The 19688-nt window shown below is 51.3% G+C and overlaps 1 protein-coding gene across 2 annotated transcripts; it reads right to left on the bottom strand.

The window, feature by feature from the left end:
- Positions 1-1110: 1110 nt before the first annotated feature.
- Positions 1111-16981, bottom strand: DPF2 (double PHD fingers 2). Of its 2 annotated transcripts, XM_033083592.1 has the most exons (12): positions 16901-16981; positions 14900-15060; positions 13747-13854; positions 13132-13295; positions 10308-10400; positions 9694-9772; positions 7769-7810; positions 4823-4960; positions 4611-4739; positions 3431-3543; positions 2682-2763; positions 1111-1254 (listed from the first exon to the last, which is right to left on the bottom strand). In XM_033083592.1, the coding sequence occupies exons 1-12, from the start codon at positions 16930-16932 to the stop codon at positions 1178-1180; spliced, it is 1218 nt and encodes a 405-aa protein (XP_032939483.1). In that variant the 5' UTR covers positions 16933-16981; the 3' UTR covers positions 1111-1177. The 2 variants fall into 2 exon arrangements, with proteins under 2 accessions (XP_032939483.1, XP_032939484.1); XM_033083593.1 differs by lacking the exon at positions 7769-7810.
- Between the last annotated feature and the right edge of the window lie 2707 nt (positions 16982-19688).

Below are 19688 nucleotides of genomic sequence, written 5' to 3'. Positions count from 1 at the left end.
CCCAAATTTGGGGATTTTTGGGGTGGTGGGGGAGGGGTAAGGCCTCGTGGGGGTGGGTGGGGGGATAAAAATGGGAAAAAAAAATAATAGAAATGGGAAAAAAAAGAATAGAAATGGGGAAAAAGGGGAATAAAAATGGGAAAAATAAAGAACAGAAATGGGGAAAAGAAATAAAAATGGGTAAAAGGAATGAAAGTGGGAAAAATGAATTAAAATGGGGGAAAAGGGGAATAGAAATGGGAAAAAATGAATTAAAATGGGGAAAAGGAATAGAAAAGGGAAAAATGAATAAAAATCGAAGTGGGGGGAAAAATCCCTCAAAAAATGGAAAAAAAAAGCCCCAAAATCGCCCCAAATTCCACCCAAAAAATCACAAAAAAAGAAAAAAAAGGAAATTTGGCAGCTGCAGGGCCAGGAGAGGGAGGGGAGGAGTTTTGGGGTGAAATCCTGGGAATTTGGGGGGGAAGGGATGAAAATTTCATCCCAAAAAATGTCAGGAGGGGAAAAAAATTGGGGGAAAAGGAGCCAAAATTGGGAAAAGGGAGGGAAAAAAAGAATGAAGGGAAAAAAAAAAGAAATAAAAGAGGGAAAAAGGGAATTGAGGAGGAGGAGGGAAGGATCAAAAAAAGAAATTTAAAAAAAGAGGAAATAAAAGAAAAAGGAACTCCCAAAAAAGGGGAAAATAAAGAAAATAAAGTGGGGGAAAAAAGAAAAAAAGGGGGAAATTACCCCAAAAAAAGAGGGAATAAAGAAAGTAAAGGGGAAAAAAGGAAAAAAATGGGAAATGACCCAGATGAAAAAGGGGAAATGACCCAAAAAAGGGGGAAATGACCCCAAAAAAAGGAGAAAATGACACAAAAAAAAAAAAAAAAGGGGAAATGACCCAGGAAAAGTGGGATGAAGGCCCCAGAGCTGAGGAGGAAGAGGAGGAGGAGGAGGAGGAGGAGGAGGGAGGAAGGGCAGGAGGAGGAGGAGGATGAGGAATAGGAGGAAGAGGAGGAGGGAGGAAGGGGATGAGGAAGAGGAGGATGAGAAGGAAGGAGGAGGGAGGAAGAGGATGAGAAGGATGAGGAGCAGGGAGGAAGGGGATGAGGAAGAGGATGAGGGAGGAAGGCAGCATCAGGAGGAGCAGGGAGGAAGAGGAGGATGAGGAAGAGGAGCAGGGATGAAGGCAGCATCAGGAGCTGTTCTGGTTCTGGTAAATCGACGCCTTCTCCTTGAGCAGGTCCAGGCAGAGGTGGCAGCTCCAGCTCCCTGTGGGGACAGGGGGTCAGCTTCAGCCTCATCATCATCATCATCATCATCATCATCATCCCCAGGACAGGGACAGGGGGTCAGCTTCAGCCTCATCATCCTCATCCTCATCATCCCCATCCCCATTCTCCTCATCCTCACCCTCCCCAGGACATGGACAGGGGGTCAGCTTCAGCCTCATCCTCATCATCCTCCTCATCATCCCCAGGGCAGGGACAGGGGGTCAGTTCGGCCTCATCCTCATCATCCTCACCATCCTCATCATCCTCATCATCCCCATCACCCCCAGGACAGGGACAGGGGGTCAGCTTCGGCCTCATCATGCTCATCATCATCACCCTCATCATCATCATCATCATCCTCACCCTCCTCACCCTCCCCAGGGCAGGGTCAGCTTCAGCCTCAGCCCCTCCTCATCCTCCCCAGCAGGGACTCATTGATCACTGATTAATGGGGGGAGGGAGAGGAGGAGAAGGGAGAGGAGGAAGAAGGGGAGGAAGAGGAAGAGGAGGGTTTGGGACAAAAGGAGCCCTCCCCACGTCCCAGAAGAAAACCTGAGGAGATCCCGAGGGTTCCCAGCCCAGGGGGGAATTTTGGGGTGCAGGTTTTTAGGATGCAGGTTTGGGGTGCAGGTTTTTGGGGTGCAGGATTTTGGGTGCAGGTTTTTAGGACGCAGGTTTTTGGGTGCAGATTTAGAATGAAGTTTTTGGGTGCAGATTTTGGGTGCAGGATTTTGGGGCAGGTTTTTGGGGCAGGTTTTGGGGTGCAGGTTTTGGGGTGCAGGTTTTGGGTGCAGATTTAGAATGAAGTTTTTGGGTGCAGATTTTGGGTGCAGGTTTTTGGGGCAGGTTTTGGGGTGCAAGTTTGGGGTGCAGGTTTTTAGGATGAAGATTTTGGGTGCAGATTTTGGGGTGCAGGATTTTGAGTGCAGGTTTTGGGGCAGGTTTTTGGGGTGGGTTTTTAGGATGAAGGTTTTTGGGTGGAGGTTTTGGGGTGCAGGACTTTGGGTGCAGATTTTGGGTGCAGATTTTGGGGTGCAGGTTTTTAGGATGCAGGTTTGGGGTGCAGGTTTTTGGGGTGCAGATTTTGGGTGCAGGTTTTTAGGACGCAGGTTTTTGGGTGCAGATTTAGAATGAAGTTTTTGGGTGCAGATTTTGGGTGCAGGATTTTGGGTGCAGGTTTTGGGGTGCAAGTTTTTGGGTGCAAGTTTTTGGGTGCAGGTTTGGGGTGCAGATTTAGGATGCAGATTTTTGGGGCAAGTTTTTAGGATGAAGATTTTGGGTGCAGGATTTTGGGGCAGGTTTTTAGGATGCAGGTTTTTGGGGCAGGTTTTTCGGGGGTAGATTTTGGGGTACAGGTTTTTGGGTACAGGTTTTTAGGATGAAGGTTTTAGAATGAAGATTTTTGGGGCAGGTTTGGGCACTCACCCTCGGGGGGCTCGGCCATGGGCGGGGTCAGGCAGTACATGTGGTACCCGCGGTCACAATCGTCACAGAACAGCAGCTGGTCCTGCAGGGCACGGCCATCACCCCCTCCCCAAATCACCCCCTCCCCAAATCCCAGATCACCCCCTCCCCAAATTCCATCACTCCCTCCCCAAATCCCAAATCACCCCCTCCCCAAATCCCAAATCACCCCCTCCCCAATTCCCAAATCACTCCCTCCCCAAATTCCATCACCCCCTCCCCAATTACCAAATCACCCCTCCCCAAATCTCCAATCAACCCCTCCCCAATTCCATCAACCCTCCCCAAATCACCCCCTCCCCAAATCCCCAAATCACCCCCTCCCCAATTACCAAATCACTCCCTCCCCAAATCCCCAAATCCCGAATCACCCCCTCCTCAAATCACCCCCTCCCCAATTCCCCAAATTCCATCACCCCCTCCCCAAATCCCCAATCACCCCCTCCCCAAATTCCATCAACCCTTCCCAAATCACCCCCTCCCCAAATTCCCCTTTCCCCCCCCCCAGAAACCCTCTCCTGTATCCCACAGCTCCCAAAAAACCCCCCAGGTGATTTTTCAGCCCCCCAGGTGACGTTTTGCCCTCCCCAGGTGACATTTTTGCCCCCCCAGGTGACATTTTTGCCCTCCCCAGGTGACATTTTGCCCCCCCAGGTGACATTTTGCCCCCCAGGTGACATTTTGCCCCCCCAGGTGATTTTTGCCCTCACGTCGTTCTCGGAGGTGCCGCAGATGTTGCAGCACTTGCACTCGATGCACTGCCAGCGATACGTCTTGACTGCTGCCATCATCACCGGGGTGAACTGCAGGCATGAGGGGTGGCCTGGGGACACAGGGACATCAGGGACAGCCCAGGGACAGCCCAGGGACATGGGGACACGAGGACATGGGGACACAGGGATATGGGACACATGGTCACTGCTGCCATCATCACTGGGGTGAACTGCAGGCACGAGGGGTGGCCTGGGGACAGCAGGGACAGTGTGACATCAGGGACATCAGGGACACAGCCCAGGGACAGCAGGGACAGCCCAGGGACAAGGGGACATCAGGGACAGCAGGGACACAGCCCAGGGACAGCAGGGACATGGGGACACAGGACAGGAGGACACGTGGGGACACCTCAGGATTTCCACCCCTCTGCAGCCCAACCCAAGGTCCCCCAGGACAAGGAAATTCTTGGATCCACGATCCCAAACACCCCAATCCCAGCCCCCAATCCCATCCCCAATCTCAATCCCAGCCCCAATCCCAATCCCAGCCCAATCCCAATCCCTTCTCAACCCCAATCTCATCTCCATTCCAATCCCAACCCCAATCCCAATCCCACCGGAGCGGCCGCAGTCCGAGCACGACACCAGCTCCTCCTGGAGGGAATCCCTGGATCCATGACCCCAAACACCCCAAATCCCAGCCCCAATCCCCAATCCCATCCCCATCCCCATCCCAATCCCAATCCCCACCGCAATCCGAGCACGACACCAGCTCCTCCAGGAGAGGGAAATCCCTGGATCCACGACCCCAAACACCCCAAACCCCAGCCCCAATCCCAACCCCACCGGAGCGGCCGCAGTCCGAGCACGACACCAGCTCCTCCTGGAGGGAATCCCCGGATCCATGACCCCAAACACCCCAAATCCCAGCCCCAAATCCCATCCCCAGTCCCATCCCCATTCTGATCCCAATCCCAATCCCACCGGAGCGGCCGCAGTCCAAGCACGACACCAGCTCCTCCTGGAGAGGGAAATCCCTGGATCCATGACCCCAAACACCCCAAATCCCAATCCCATCCCAATCCCAATCCCAATCCCTCCCCAGTCCCAATCCCAATCCCTCCCCAATCCCCAATCCCATCCCCAATCCCATCCCCAATCCCATCCCCAGTCCCACCGGAGCGGCCGCAGTCCGAGCACGACACCAGCTCCTCGGGCTGCCCGGTTTTCTTGTTGATCTTGGAGTCCCCCAGGCAGAAGTCGCAGTAGTTGTTGGGCAGGGCCAGCCCGTCCGGGCCCTTCTTGGCTGGGGGGCAGAGCAGGGATCAGCAATTCCCGATTCCCGGTTTTGGGGCGGTTCTGGGGGGTTGGGGATTTTTCCCCTCTCACATTTCTGCTCCTCGGAGCGCTGGGACAGCGGCGTGGGCGGCTGCGAGTCGTCCTTGTCGTCGCCCTCCTCCTCGGCCAGGTGCGAGTGCGCGTAGTGATAGCTCAGCCCCGGGCGGTTCTTGTAGCGCTTCCCGCAGACTGCGCGGCGGGAGGAAACGGGAGAAAACCAGAGATCCCAGTCAGGAACTGGGAGGAACCGGGAAATCCCAAATCCCAGTCAGGAACTGGGAAATCCCAAATCCCAGTCAGGAACTGGGAGGAACTGGGAAATCCCAAATCCCAGTCAGGAACTGGGAAAAACTGGGAAATCCCAGTCAGGAACCAGGCAGGGCAGGAAAATCCCAGTCAGGAACTGGGAGGAACCCAGAAATCCCAGTCAGGAACTGGGAGGAAATGGGAAATCCCAGTTCCTGACTGGGAGAAACCCAGAAATCCCAGTCAGGAACTGGGAGGAACCTGGAAATCCCAAATTCCAGTCAGGAACTGAGAGAAACCGGGAAATCCCAAATCCCAGTCAGGAACTGGGAAATCCCAAATCCAAGTCAGGAACTGGGAGAAATCCCAGTCAGGAACTGGGAGGAGCCGGGAGAAAACGGGAAAAACCCAGAAATCCCAGTCAGGAACCGGGAGGAACTGGGAAAAAACAGGAAATCCCAGTCAGGAACCGGGAGAAACCCAGAAATCCCAGTCAGGAACTGGGAAATCCCAGTCAGGAACCGGAAGAAATCCCAGTCAGGAACTGGGAGGAACTGGGAGGAACCAGGAAAAAACAAGAAATCCCAGTCAGGAACCGGGAGAATCCCGGAAATCCCAGTCAGGAACCGGGAAAAACCGAGGAATCCCAGTCAGGAACTGGGAGGAACCGGGAAATCCCAGTCAGGAACCAGGCAGGGCAGGAAAATCCCAGTAGGAACCGGGAGAAACTGGGAGAAAACGGGAAATCCCAGTCAGGAACTGGGAAATCCCAGTCAGGAACTGGGCAGGGCATGAAAATCCCAAATCTCAAACCCCAAATTCCAAGTCCCAAACCCGGAATCTGCACCGAGCCCAGAGGGGCTGAACTGGGGAAAAGCTCCTGGGGGATTCCTGAGGGATTCCAGGTGAATTTCCCAGGATCCCAAAGGAATTCCAGATGAATTCTCACAATCCCAAAGGAATTCCAGGCAATGCCCCAGGATCCCAAAGGAATTCCAGATGAATTCCTCAGGATCCCCCAAAGGAATTCCAGGTGAATTCTCACAATCCCAAAGGAATTCCAGGTGAATTCCTCAGGATCCCCCAAAGGAATTCCAGGTGAATTCCCCAGGATCAATCCAAATCCAAAATCCCTGCTGGGAAGGTATCAGGGACAGGAAATCCCCACCCCAAACAATCCCTAAAAACCAAGGGCAGGGGAAATCCAGGAATTCTGGGGCTCCCAGGAGGGATTTGGGAGCAGCTCTGGATCCACCCTGGTTTCTCCCAAGCCCAAAATCCATCACTTCTCCCAGTTCCCACCCTGCAATTCCAGGGATTTTTTTGGGATTTTCCTTTCCCAAAATCCCATCCCAGAGAGGGAAGGATGAGCCTGGACCTGGTTCCTTCCCAGCCCCAGGGTTTGGGATAAAATCCCAAAATCCAGCGCTGGCTCAGGGCAGGCATTCCCCAATGTACATAAATAAAATAAATAAATAAAATAAAATAAACTGGGAATGAGATCTGGGATGAGATTCCCCCAGTTTTGGAGCTTTCCTGGATCTGCTTCCACCTCTGCATTGTGGAAAAATCAGGGAAACAGCAGCAGGATCAGGGAGAACAGGGCTGAGCTCCCAGAGCAGCCCAGGCTGGGATTTCTGGGATAAAACCCAGGGGAACAGCCCCAGGATCTGTGGGATCAGCAATTCCAACGGGATTCCCGTGGAATTCCCGGCTCCCTCCCAACCCATGGGATCCAAAATCACCTTTTGGGGATTTTCCCCAAAAAAAGCAGCAGGACAATCTCCAAACACAGCTCTGGAATTCTCCTCCCGAGGTGAGGAACGGGAGCCTCGGGAATTTCCCAAATTCCCCAACCCGAAATTTTGGGGGTTTTTTTTAGGGCAAAATCCTCAGGATTTGGAGCAGGAAAACAACACTGGGGAGCTCAGGGTCGGGGATTTGGGTGGAAACTCCAGAATTTGGGTGGAAAACTTCAGGATTTAGGTGGAAACTCTGGGATTTTTGGGTGGAAATCTCAGGATTTGGGTGGAAACTCCAGGATTTGGCAGAAACTCTGGGATTTGGGTGGAAACTCTGGGATTTTTGGGCAGAAATCCCAGGATTTGAGTGGAAACTCCAGAATTTTTGGGTGGAAACTCCAGGATTTGGTGGAAACTCCAGAATTTGGGTGGAAATCCCAGGATTTGGGTGGAAAACTTCAGGATTTAGGTGGAAATTCTGGAATTTTTGGGTGGAAATTCGGGGATTTTTGGGTGGAAATTCTGGGATTTTTGGGTGGAAACTTGGGGATTTTTGGGTGGAAATCTCAGGATTTGGGTGGAAATTCAGGGATTTTTGGGTGGAAATCCCAAGGTTTGGCTGGAAATTCTGGGATTTTTGGGTGGAAATGCCAGGATTTGGGTGGAAACTCGGGGGATTTTTGGGTGGAAATACCACGATTTGGGTGGAAATTCTGGGATTTTTGGGTAGAAATCCCAGGATTAGGCTGGAAACTCCAGGACTGGGGAGGCAGCTCCGTGTTTTTCCCCCTGCAGGCTCCACAGGGGGGGTTAATCTTTGTTTTCCCGGCCTCATTCCCTGCTGGAGAAGGGTCAGGGGCCGGCGCTGACGTCGCTCCCGGGCCCTTTGGCCTCTCCCTGCCCCCCTCCCGCAGCTCCACAGGGGGATCCTGGGGTTTTGGGGTGGGAAAAAAAGGGGGGAAAAAAGGAGGAAAAGCAGGAAAAACGAGCAGAGAGAGAGCGGAACTACCTCGGTCGGGAGGTTTCAAGGAATGCTTTTGTTTGTAACTGTCTGAAACACAGAAAGAGAAGTCGTGAGAGGACACGGACACACGGACACACGGACACACGGACACACGGACACACACTCGGAAATCCGGGAGAAAAGGGCAGGAGAGACGAGGGGGGAGCCAGGGCAGAGCCAGGGCAGAGCCAGGGCTGGCAGGACAGCAGCGAGAAGAGAGGAGAAGGAGCTGGGGAAGCCTCCCCTGGTTCCCATCCCGGTACTGGGGGTGTGTGGATGGCTCTGCTGGAGCCCAGCTCTGACAGGGAGGGGACTGGGAACCACTGGGAATTACTGGGAATCTACTGGGAACCACTGGGAATCTGCTGGGAATGTACTGGGAATCACTGGGAACCACTGGGAACTGCTGGGAACCACTGGGAATCACTGGGAACCACTGGGAACTGCTGGGAACCACTGGGAATCACTGGGAACCACTGGGAATTACTGAGAATCTACTGGGAACCACTGGGAACTGCTGGGAATTACTGGGAATCTGCCGGGAATGTACTGGGAATTACTGGGAACCACTGGGAATTACTGGGAATCTGCTGGGAATTACTGGGAATCTGCTGGGAAACCACTGGGAAACCACTGGGAACCTGCTAGGAACCACTGGGAACTACTGGCAATGTACTGGGAATCACTGGGAATCACTGGGAACTACTGGGAATGTACAGGGAATCACTGGGAACCACTGGGAATTACTGGGAACCACTGGGAACTGCTGGGAACCACTGGGAACTGCTGGGTACCACTGGGAATGTACTGGGAACCACTGGGAATGTACTGGGAATGTACTGGGAATCACTGGGAACCACTGGGATGAAGGGGAGGGACCTTCCCAGCATCGGGAGCTCTTTGGGAAGTTTCTCCTCGTTTTTAGCCTAGTTTCATCCTGGTTTTTATCCTGGTTTTATCCTGGTTTTTATCCTGGTTTTACCCTGGTTTTATCCTGGTTTTACCCTGGTTTAAGCCTGGTTTTACCCTGGTTTAAGCCTGGTTTTACCTTGGTTTTTACCCTGGTTTTATCCTGGCTTTTATCCTAGTTTTACCCTGGTTTTATCCTGGTTTTACCCTGGTTTAAGCCTGGTTTTACCCTGGTTTTATCCTAGTTTTACCCTGGTTTAAGCCTGGTTTTACCCTGGTTTTATCCTGGTTTTACCCTGGTTTAAGCCTGGTTTTACCCTGGTTTTTACCCTGGTTCTTACCCTGGTTTTATCCTGGCTTTTATCCTAGTTTTACCCTGGTTTTATCCTGGTTTTACCCTGGTTTTATCCTGGTTTTATCCTGGTTTAAGCCTGGTTTTATTCTGGTCTCACCCTAGTTTTATCCTAGTCTTACCCTAGTTTTATCCTGGTTTTACCCTAGTTTTGTCCTGGCTTTTCCCTGGTTTTTATCTTGGTTTTACCCTGGTTTTATCCTGGTTTAAGCCTGGTTATAACCAGCTTTTTACCCTGGTTTAAGCTTGGGTTTAGCCTGGTTTTTACACTATTCTAACCCATAACGCTGAAGCTGTTTATTCCCAGTATTCCCACATTTATTCCCAGTATTCCCAGCATTCATTCCCCAGTACTCCCAGTGGCAGAGCTCCATGGAAGAGGGGTGAGGCCGGCCCTGTCCCCCAGGATGGGAATTTGGGACCATCCCCACTCAGTGTCACAGGGTTTGTCCCTGTCCCCACTGCCACAGGGTGTGTCCCTGTCCCCTCTCACTGTCCCAGGGTGTGTCCCTGTCCCTGTCCCCACTGTCCCAGGGTGTGTCCCTGTCCCCGTCCCCACTGTCCCAGGGTGTGTCCCTGTCCCTGTCCCCTCTCACTGTCCCAGGGTGTGTCCCTGTCCCTGTCCCTGTCCCCACTCACTGTCCCAGGGCGTGTCCCTGTCCCCACTCACTGTCACACGCGTAGGGTTTGTCCCTGTCCTCCAGGATGGCGGCGTCCAGCTTCTTCCGCGCGCCGCCCACGCCCTTCCCCTGGGGAAACGGGATTGGGGTTAAAAAACCAGGATTGGGGGAAAATAAATGGGATTGGGGAAAATAAATGGGGTTTGGGGAAAAAGAAACGGGATTTGGGGAAAATAAATTGAGACTGGGGTAAAAAAACCCCCATGATTTAGGTAAAATAAACCGGGATTTGGGGAAAATAAATCGGGATTTGGGCAAAAAGAAATGGGATTTGGGCAAAAAGAAATGGGATTTGAGTAAAATAAACGGGATTTGGGTAAAAAATCCTGGGAAAGAAGAGGCTGGGATGGGGAGGAACGATCCAACAGTGCCACACGGTGGGAACAACAAATCCTGGGGAATGTGGGAAGCACCAGGGGGGCTGGGCTGGAGCCAGGGCTTGGCTCGATGGGGGAAGGAACCTGGCAGGAATGGCTGGGAATTGTCGGGAATTTGGCAGGAATTGTCAGGAATGTGCTGGGAATTGGCAGGAATTGTCAGGATTTGGCAGGAATTGTTGGGAATTGTCGGGAATTTGGCAGGAATTTGGCAGGAATTGGCTCACCTTGGCCTTGCCCTTGCCCCTCCTCTTGGGCGTGTCCTCCTCATAATCCTCGTCGTCCAAATCGTCCAGGAAATCGTCCGGCTCCAGGATCCGCTGGAACGGGAGCGCAGCGGTCACGGGGGGAAATAACGGGGAAATACCAGGAAAAAAATGGGAAAAATACCGGGGAAATACTGGGGAAAACAAGTAGGAAAAACAAGAAAACAGCAGGAAAATGGGGAAGGGACACAGGAGGGGCCACAGCTGCATCCAACCCAGCATTCCCATTCCCATCCCAGCATTCCCAGTGCCCATCCCAGCATTCCCAGTTCTCATCCCAGCATTCCCAGTTCTCATCCCAGAATTACCAGTTCCCATCCCAGAATTCCCATTCCCATCCCAGAATTCCCATTCCCATCCCAGAATTCCCAGTTCCCATCCCAGAATTCCCAGTGCCCATCCCAGAATTCCCATTCCCATCCCAGAATTCCCAGTTCCTGGTGCAGAATTCCCGTTATTCCTGATATTCCTGTCATTCCCAGAATTCCTGATGTTCCCATAATTCCTGTTTCCCATCCCGTTATCCCAGTTATTATTCCCATTATTAATCTCATTATTAATCCTGTTATTAATCCCATTACTCCCACAATCATTCCCATTATTAATCCAGTATTAACCCTGTTATTCCCATTATTAATCCCATTATTAATCCCATTATTCCCATTATTAATCCCATTATCCTCACGACCATTCCCGTCATTAACCCTGTTATTCCCATTATTAATCCTGTTATTAATCCCACTATTCCCATTACTAACCTCATTATTAATCCCGTTATTAACCCTGCTATTCCCATTATTAATCCCATTATTAATCCCATTATTAATCCCGTTATTCCTGTTTTTCCCCCGTTACCTTCCTGGCGCGGCTGTTGCCCACCACGAACTCTCCCATTATTATTCTCATTATTACTCCTGTTATTCCCATTATTAATCCCATTATTCCTGTTATTAATACCGTTATTAATCGCGTTATTAATCCCATTATTCCCATTATTAATCCCGTTATCCTCAGGACCATTCCCGTTATTATTCCCGTTATTAACCTTGTTATTCCCATTATTAATCCCATTATTAATCCCATTATCACTGTTCCCCCGTTTCCTTCCTGGCACGGTTGTTGCCCACTGGGAACTCCCCCACTATTATTCCCCTTATTAACCCTGTTATTCCCGTTATTAATCCCATTATTAATCCCATTATCTGCAGAACCATTCCCATTATTAATCCAGTATTAATCCTGTTATTGATCCCATTATTATTTTTCCCCTGTTACCCTCCTGGCGCAGCTGTTGCCCACCACGAACTCTCTCATTATTATTCCCATTATTAATCCCATTATTCTCATTATTAACCCTGTTATTATTCCCATTATTAATCCCATTATTAATCCCATTATCATCGTTTCCCCGTTACCTTCCTGGCGCGGCTGTTGCCCACTGGGAACTCTCCCATTATTACTCCTGTTATTCCAGTTATTAATCTCATTATTCCCATTATTAATCCCATTATTATTTTTCCCCCGTTACTTTCCTGGCCCGGCTGTTGCCCACCACGAACTCTCCCATTATTAACGCCGTTATCAATCCCGTTATTGACCCCACTATTCCCATTATTAATCCTATTATTAATCCCATTATTCCCATTTTTCCCCGTTACCTTCCTGGCCCGGGTGTTGCCCACTAGGAACTCGCCCATTATTACTCCTGTTATTCCAGTTATTAATCTCATTATTCCCACTATTAATCCCATTATCACTGTTCCCCCGTTTCCTTCCTGGCACGGCTGTTGCCCACTGGGAACTCCCCCATTATTATTCCCCTTATTAACCCTGTTATTCCCGTTATTAATCCCATTATTAATCCCATTATCCGCAGAACCATTCCCATTATTAATCCAGTATTAATCCTGTTATTGATCCCATTATTATTTTCCCCGTTACCTTCCTGGCGCGGCTGTTGCCCACCGGGAACTCTCCCATTATTATTCCCATTATTAATCCCATTATTCTCATTATTAACCCTGTTATTATTCCCATTATTAATCCCATTATTATTTCTCCCCGTTACCTTCCTGGCGCGGCTGTTGCCCACTTACTCCCATTATTACTCCTATTATTAACCTTGTTATTCCCATTATTAATTCCATTATTAATCCTGTTATCCTCAGGATCATTAGCGTTATTTTTCCTGTTATTCCCAGAATCATTCCTGTTATTAATCCAGCATTAACCCTGTTATTAATGCCATTATTAATGCCATTATTATCATTCCCCCATTACCTTCCTGGCGCAGTTGTTGCCCACCGGGAAATTGCCTGTTATTATTCCTGTTATTAATCCCGTTATTCCCATTATTAATCCCATTGTTATTTTTCCCCCGTTACCTTCCTGGCACGGCTGTTGCCCACTGGGAACTCTCCTATTATTAACCCCATTATTAATCCAGTATTAACCCTGTTATTCCCATTATTAATCCTGTTATTAATCCTATTATTAATGCCAATATTAATCCCATTATTATCGTTCCCCCATTACCTTCCTGGCCCGGGTGTTGCCCACTAGGAACTCGCCCATTATTACTCCTGTTATTCCAGTTATTAATCTCATTATTCCCATTATTAACCCTGTTATTAATCCCATTATTATTTTTGCCGTTACCTTCCTGGCCCGGCTGTTGCCCACCGGGAACTCTCCCATTATTATTCCCATTATTAAGCCTGTTATTCCCATTATTAACCCTGTTATTATTCCCATTATTAATCCCATTATTATTTTTCCCCGTTACCTTCCTGGCGCGGCTGTTGCCCACCGGGAACTCGCCCAGGCTGTCGTCGTCCATGCGGGGGTCGGGCAGGGGTCTCTTCTCCAGGGGGTCCGTCCTGAGCAGGGCCTCGAGGCTGCTCCCGTCCTGAGCCAGCAGAGCCTCCTTCTTCAGGGCCTGCTCCGTGTCTGGGGGAAATGGGGGGGAAATGGGGAAAAAATGGGGTGAAAATGGGGAAAAAATGGGGAAAAAATGGGGGAAATGGGGGAAAATATGGGGGAAAACAGGAAAAACATGGGGAGAAGTGGGAGAAATGGGAAAAAATGGAGGGAAAATGGGAAAAGGGGGGAAAAATGGGAAAAAGGGAGGGGGGGGAATGGGAAAAAAACAGAGCAGAAAGATTAAAAAAACAGGGAAGAAAGGTAAAAAAATGTGGAAAAGGGAGGGTGGGTGTGGGGAGCCGGCAAATCCAAATGGAATTGCCAGGGTTGCAGCAGAAAAAAGCTGGAATTGCCAGGGTTGGAGTAGGGAAAAGCTGGAATTGCCAGGATTGGAGTAGGGAAAAGCTGGAATTGCCAGGATTGCAGCAGGGAAAAGCTGGAATTTCCAGGATTTGCAGTAGAGAAAAGCTGGAATTACCGGGTTTGATGGAGGGGAAGGAGAGCCGGGGGTCCTCCGGGGGGTGGGCGCGGCGTTTCTTGCGCCAGCGCCGCGCCGGGTACGAGTAGAGCTGCCCGGCTGCCAAACCTGCCAAAAATCCCCAAAATCCCCCAAAATCCGCCCAGGCAGGCCCTGAGCTGCTCAGAACGATCCCAGGCTGGGCTGGAGCGTCCCAAACCTGCCCAGGGAGGTGATGGAAGAGCCCAAGCGCTCCCCGGTGTTTCCCTGATGCTTCCCCGTTGTTCCCCCGCCATTTCCCCGTTCTTTCCCCACCATTTCCCTGTTGTTTTCCTGTTGTTTCTCACACATTTCCCTGTTGTTTCCCCACCATTTCCCCATTGTTTCCCCTGTCATTCCCCCATTCTTTCCCCCACATTTCCCCCTTGTTTCCCCCATCATTCCCCTCTTCTTTCCCCACTGTTTTCCCCACCATTTCCCCATTGTTTCCCCTGCCATTCCCCTCTTCTTTCCCCATTGTTCCCTCACCATTTCTCTGCTGTTTCCCCCACCATTTCCCTGTTCTTTCCCCACCATTTCCCCGCTGTTTCCCCCACCATTCCCTTCTTCTTTCCCCATTGTTTCCCTCACATCTCCCCATGGTTTCCCCCACCACTTCCCCCACATTTCCCTGTTGTTTCCCCCACCATTTCCCCGCTGTTTCCCCCCACCATTTCCCCATTGTTTCCCTCACATTTCCCCATTGTTTCCCCCACAATTCCCCCATTGTATCCCCTGTCATTCCTCCATTGTTTCCCCATTGTTTCCCCCACCATTTCCCTGTTCTTTCCCCACCATTTCCCTCTTCTTTCCCCATTGTTTCCCCCACCATTTCCCCACCATTCCCCCCATCATTTCCCCATTGTTTCCCTCTTCTTTCCCCACCATTCCCCTGCTGTTCCCCCACCATTTCCCCATTGTTTCCTCCACATTTCCCTATTGTTTCCCATCATTCCCCCACTGTTTCCCTATTGTTTCCCCCACCATTCCCCTGTTCTTTCCCCATTGTTCCCCCACATTTCCCCATTGTTCCCCCACATTTCCCCATTGTTCCCCCACATTTCCCCATCGTTCCCCCACCATTTCCCCATTGTTCCCCCACATTTCCCCGCCGTTCCCCCGCCGTTGCCCGTACCGGGCCCGCGGTGCCGTTTCTCCATCCAGATGTAGCAGTTGCTCTGGGCCACGCCGGTCTGCGAGTCCAGGAAGGGCAGGCGCACGCTGCGCTCGGCGCAGAGCCGCGCGTTGTAGCTGTGGCACTGCTCCATGGCGTCGCGGTAGTACTGCTCGCCCAGCCTGGCAGGGATGGCACGGTCAGCGCCGGAGCACCGGGAATACCGGCATTGGCACAGGGATGGCACAGGGATGGCACAGGGAATGGCAGGGAATGGCACAAGGAATGGAACAGGGAACAGCACAGGTCAGCGCCGGAGCACCGGGAACGCCGGCATTGGCACAGGGATGGCACAGGGATGGCACAGGGAACGGCACGGTCAGCGCCGGAGCACCGGGAGTGACAGAATCAGCACAGGAATGGCACAGGGACTGGCAGGGAATGGCAGGAAATGGCACAGGGAATGGCACAAGAAATGGCACAGGAAATGGAACAGGGAATGGCCAACAGGGATTGGAAACCCTCAGGGATACACCTGGGGAATATCAGGGATAAAATCCTGGAGATTATCAGAAATAAACCCAGGGAATAACATGGACAAATCCAGGGAATATCAGGGATAAATCCAGGGAATATCAGGGATAAACCCAGGGAATATCAGGGATAAAATCCTGGAGAATATCAGAAATAAACCCAGGGAATATCACGGATAAACCCAGGGAATATCAGGGATAAAATCCTGGGGAATATCAGAAATAAACCCAGGGAATATCACGGATAAACTCAGGGAGTATCATGGATAAACCCAGGGAATATCAGGATAAACCCAGGGAATATCACAGATAAATCCAAGGAATATCACGGATAAACCATGGGAATATCACGGATAAACCCAGGGAATATCACAGATAAATCCAAGGAATATCACGGATAAACCATGGGAATATCACGGATAAATCCAGGGAATATCATGGATAAACCCAGGGAACATCACGGATAAATCCAGGGAATATCACAAATAAACTCAGGGAATATCAGGGATAGAACTGGAAACCTCCAGGACAGAACTGGAGACTCCCAGGGATGCAGCTGGGGAACACCCGGGATAAAGAACAGAATTCCCACTCCTGGGCTTGTCCAGGACACCCCCAGGGGTGTGAAGGGAAGAGATCGAGCAAAGGCATGGACAGGGAAATAAATATTGGGATTTAAAGGGAAATACCGGGATTTAAACGGAAGTACCGTGATTTAAAGGGAAATACAGGGAAGTACAGGAGTACACAGAGAAATACTGGGACTTCAAGGGGAAAACTGAGATTTTGAAGGAGATACAGGGATTTAGAGGGAAATACAAGGATTTGGAGGGAAATACAAGAATTCAGAGGGAAATACAGGGAGGGTTCCCCCCAGCTCGGTCTCTCCAGGACCCTCTCGCTGGGATGCACAGGGAATGTGCAGGAATGAGCAGAGAATAGCAGGGGATGTAGAGGGATATTGGGGGATATTTGGGGATATTTAGGAATATTTGGGGATATTCAAGGATGCACGGGGACTCTCCAGGGAGGCACAGGGATGCCTTGGGATGACTCCCCCGTCCTTGGCCTCTACAGGACGCTCGCACACGGGACTTCGGGGACACAAAAGGAAGTGCAGGGAATTACAGGGATACACGATCAGGAATTTTAAAGCTTTACAGGGATGAACCCTCCCCGTGCCCTCTCCGGGACCTTCTCAGGGCCAGACCAGGGGAATCCCCCCGGACCCTCAGGACCCTCCCAGGCTCTCCCCACTCACATCCCCGCGGCCCTCCCGGCGCTGAGGGAGATTTTGGGGTGCCCTTAACCCGCCCCCCCCCTCAGCAAAGTTCACCGCGAACAATGCGCGCGTGTCGCTTCCCCCCCTCCCCGCCCACTTGGTCCCGCCCGGCGCGCGGGGGCCCCGCTTCCCGCGCCCGGCCGGGCCGCACCATTCCCGCGCCGCGGGGGGGGGGGGGGGGGGCCGAGGGGGGGGACCCGCACTCACAGCTTGACCACATTCTGAACCACCGCCGCCATCTTGGCTCCGCCGCCGGGGCGCCGCGGGGCGCGTGCGCGGAGGGAGGGGCGGGAGGGGCGGGGAGAGGGAGGGGAAGGAGGAGGGAGAGGCACGGAGGGAGGAGGAGGAGAGAGGGCGGCGGGGGGAGAGGGAAGGGCGGTGAAAGGGGAGGCGGAGGGAGAGGGAGGAGAGGGAGGGCCGGGGGAATGGAGCGCGGAGTCCTCCCGGCCGCTGGGGGGCGCTGTGCGCCGCGCGCTGCGCGCATGCGCGGGGGAAAAGGCGGGAAAAAAGGCGCGAAAGGGGGGTGGGCGGGGCGAAGGTCTGAGGGGAAAATGGCGGGAATGGGATCCTGAGGGGAAGAGTGCTCGGAAAAGGGAGAAATCCGAGAGAAAGGGGAGGATGAAGGTACGGGGAGAAAGGGAGGGGGTAGTGATAAAGGAGGGAGGCACAGTGGGGGATACAGGGGGAGATGGAGAGGAAAGACTGAGGGGGAAAATGATGGGAGAATGAGCGACAAGATGGGGGGAGAATGAGGGAAAAATGGGAGAGAACAAGGCGGGAGAGCGAGGAAAAATGAACAGAAAGTCAGGAGGGAAATGATGGTAGAGGATGAGGGGGTTTGTCCTGGATTAATGATATTTGAGAGACCCCATTGCTCCCTACAATTCCCTCAAAGGAATTGGAATGAGGCTGGGGGAGAGATCCCTTCTCCCCATGGATAAAACGAGAGGAAACGGCCTCGAGTTGCAGCAGGAGAAGTTTATTGAGAAGAAAATTCCTTCATGGAAAGAGTTGTCCTGCCCTGGCACGGGCTGCCCAGGGACAGGATGGAATTGCTGTCCTGGAATTATCCAAAAAACGCCGGAGTGGCCCATGGGGATGCACAGATCCCAAATCTCCCCACATTCCCTTTCTCTGTTCATGATCTCACCCAAACCCAGCCACCCCTCAGGCCTCTTCATCCCCAAAAATCCCTGCCAAAAAATTCCCATTTTTTGGAGCTCTTTTCCCTTTTTCTCAAACCTAAATTAACCAAATATCCCCAAATTCATTCCCCAAGACAGAGGCCACCCACAGATCCCACAGCGAGCGCGGTTCGACGTCAGCTTGCAGGTGAGCAAATTCTTATTTCCAGGTGAGCAAATTCCTCATTTCCAGGTGGGTTCCTCACATCCAGGTGAGTTCTTCACTTCCAGGTGAGTGAATTCCTCACTCCCAGGTGTGTTCCTCACTTCCAGGTAAATTCCTCACTTCCAGGTAAATTCCTCACATCCAGGTGAGTTCTTCACTTCCAGGTGAGTTCCTCACTTCCAGGTGAATTCCTCTCTTTTTACCTCCTGACTTTCACATCCCAGCTGTGGTTTTTTCCCTGTTTGCTGGAAATTTGCCTTTTTTTTTTTTTTTTTCCCCAAGGTCACTCTCTGGTCAAACCTTCCTCCCTCCTCCTCCTCATAATCCCAGCCCGGCTGTTCCTGGCTCTCCTCCCACGGCGCCGCTCGCGGCTCCGGCCACGCCGGGGGGGTCAGCGCTGACCGCTGGCGTGGGCGGCGTTAATCAGGGCTAACGAGGAAATGAGGAGGGAGGCCCCTGCTGGGGTTAATTAATGATTCCATCCTTGATTGATTCCGGAATGAGCTCCCCAAGAGGGGAGGGGAGCGGGCGCTGAGTCACAGCTGCTCCGGATGACTCAAATTCTTGGAATTGGGAGTAAATCTGCAGAGTTTGGCAACAGGGGCTTGCAGAAATCGTTAATTCAGAGACTGATTAATTAGGGGAGAAGTGAAGGAGGCTCTAGGCCTGTGGAAAGGGATCCCAAATGGTTTATTAGTGATTAAAAATTAATTAAGGGATTTGTGGGGTTTTTTTGCAGGAGATGAGATTGCAGGGAAAAGAAATTTCAGGGATAAAGTGATATTGGGGATAATTTCAGAGATAATAACAATAATTTTGGGGATAATTTCAGGGGTTTATAGCAAATGTGGTCTGAGAGGTGCAGGAGGGGGAGGAGGAGAGGGGTGAGAAAAGGAAAATCACCTTTTCATGGTAACAAAAACCCCAAAAATCTGGCAAATTAAAGGAGCTTTACCAGGACTGGAGCAGAGGAGGATGGGTGGGGGGAGAACGAGATCCCAAATGAAAACTGGAACACCCCAAAATCCAGCCCTGAGTTGTGGAAAGGGAAAAACTGGAGGGGAGAAAAGGAGCAAAACTGGGAGCACAAAAGAGGATTTTGGTTATTTCAAAACAGCTCCATGAGTTTCGCAATTCCTGGTGGGGCACAAACAGCTCCAGCTGTAAATCACTGACTGAGGTGAAACCCAAGAAAATTGGGGTGAAATCCAGGGAGAATTGGGATGAAATCCAGGGAGAAAAGTGCATCCACATTGTCCCAACCCAGGGCGTGTTGGGAGCCCCCCAAAGCAGTGGAACCCGCCCGGAATGAACCGTGCTGGGCTGGATTCCCCTCTGAGAGCAGCTGGGGAGCTCTGTGGGACAGGAGGGGACACAGAGCCACCTTCCCAGCAGAGTCTCTCGTGCCTGGGTTAATTAATCACGTCCCTGGGTTAATTAATCACAAACGAAGCTCCCAAACAGCTTCGTCCCGAATTGGTTTGGGGAGGAAAAATCCCAAAATAAATAAAAAGTGGACAGAGCATGAGGGGAGAAAAGAGAGAGCTGGACCAAATAGAAATTAAACCTGGGGCTGATCGAGCCTAATTAAGCTCAGTTTTTAAATGATTTTACAGATGAAAACCTTGGGAAATGGGTGAGAACA

Source organism: Catharus ustulatus, chromosome 32 (assembly GCF_009819885.2).
Source record: "Catharus ustulatus isolate bCatUst1 chromosome 32, bCatUst1.pri.v2, whole genome shotgun sequence".
NCBI classification, from domain to species: domain Eukaryota; kingdom Metazoa; phylum Chordata; class Aves; order Passeriformes; family Turdidae; genus Catharus; species Catharus ustulatus.
This window is presented reverse-complemented; position numbering and strand designations above follow the sequence as displayed.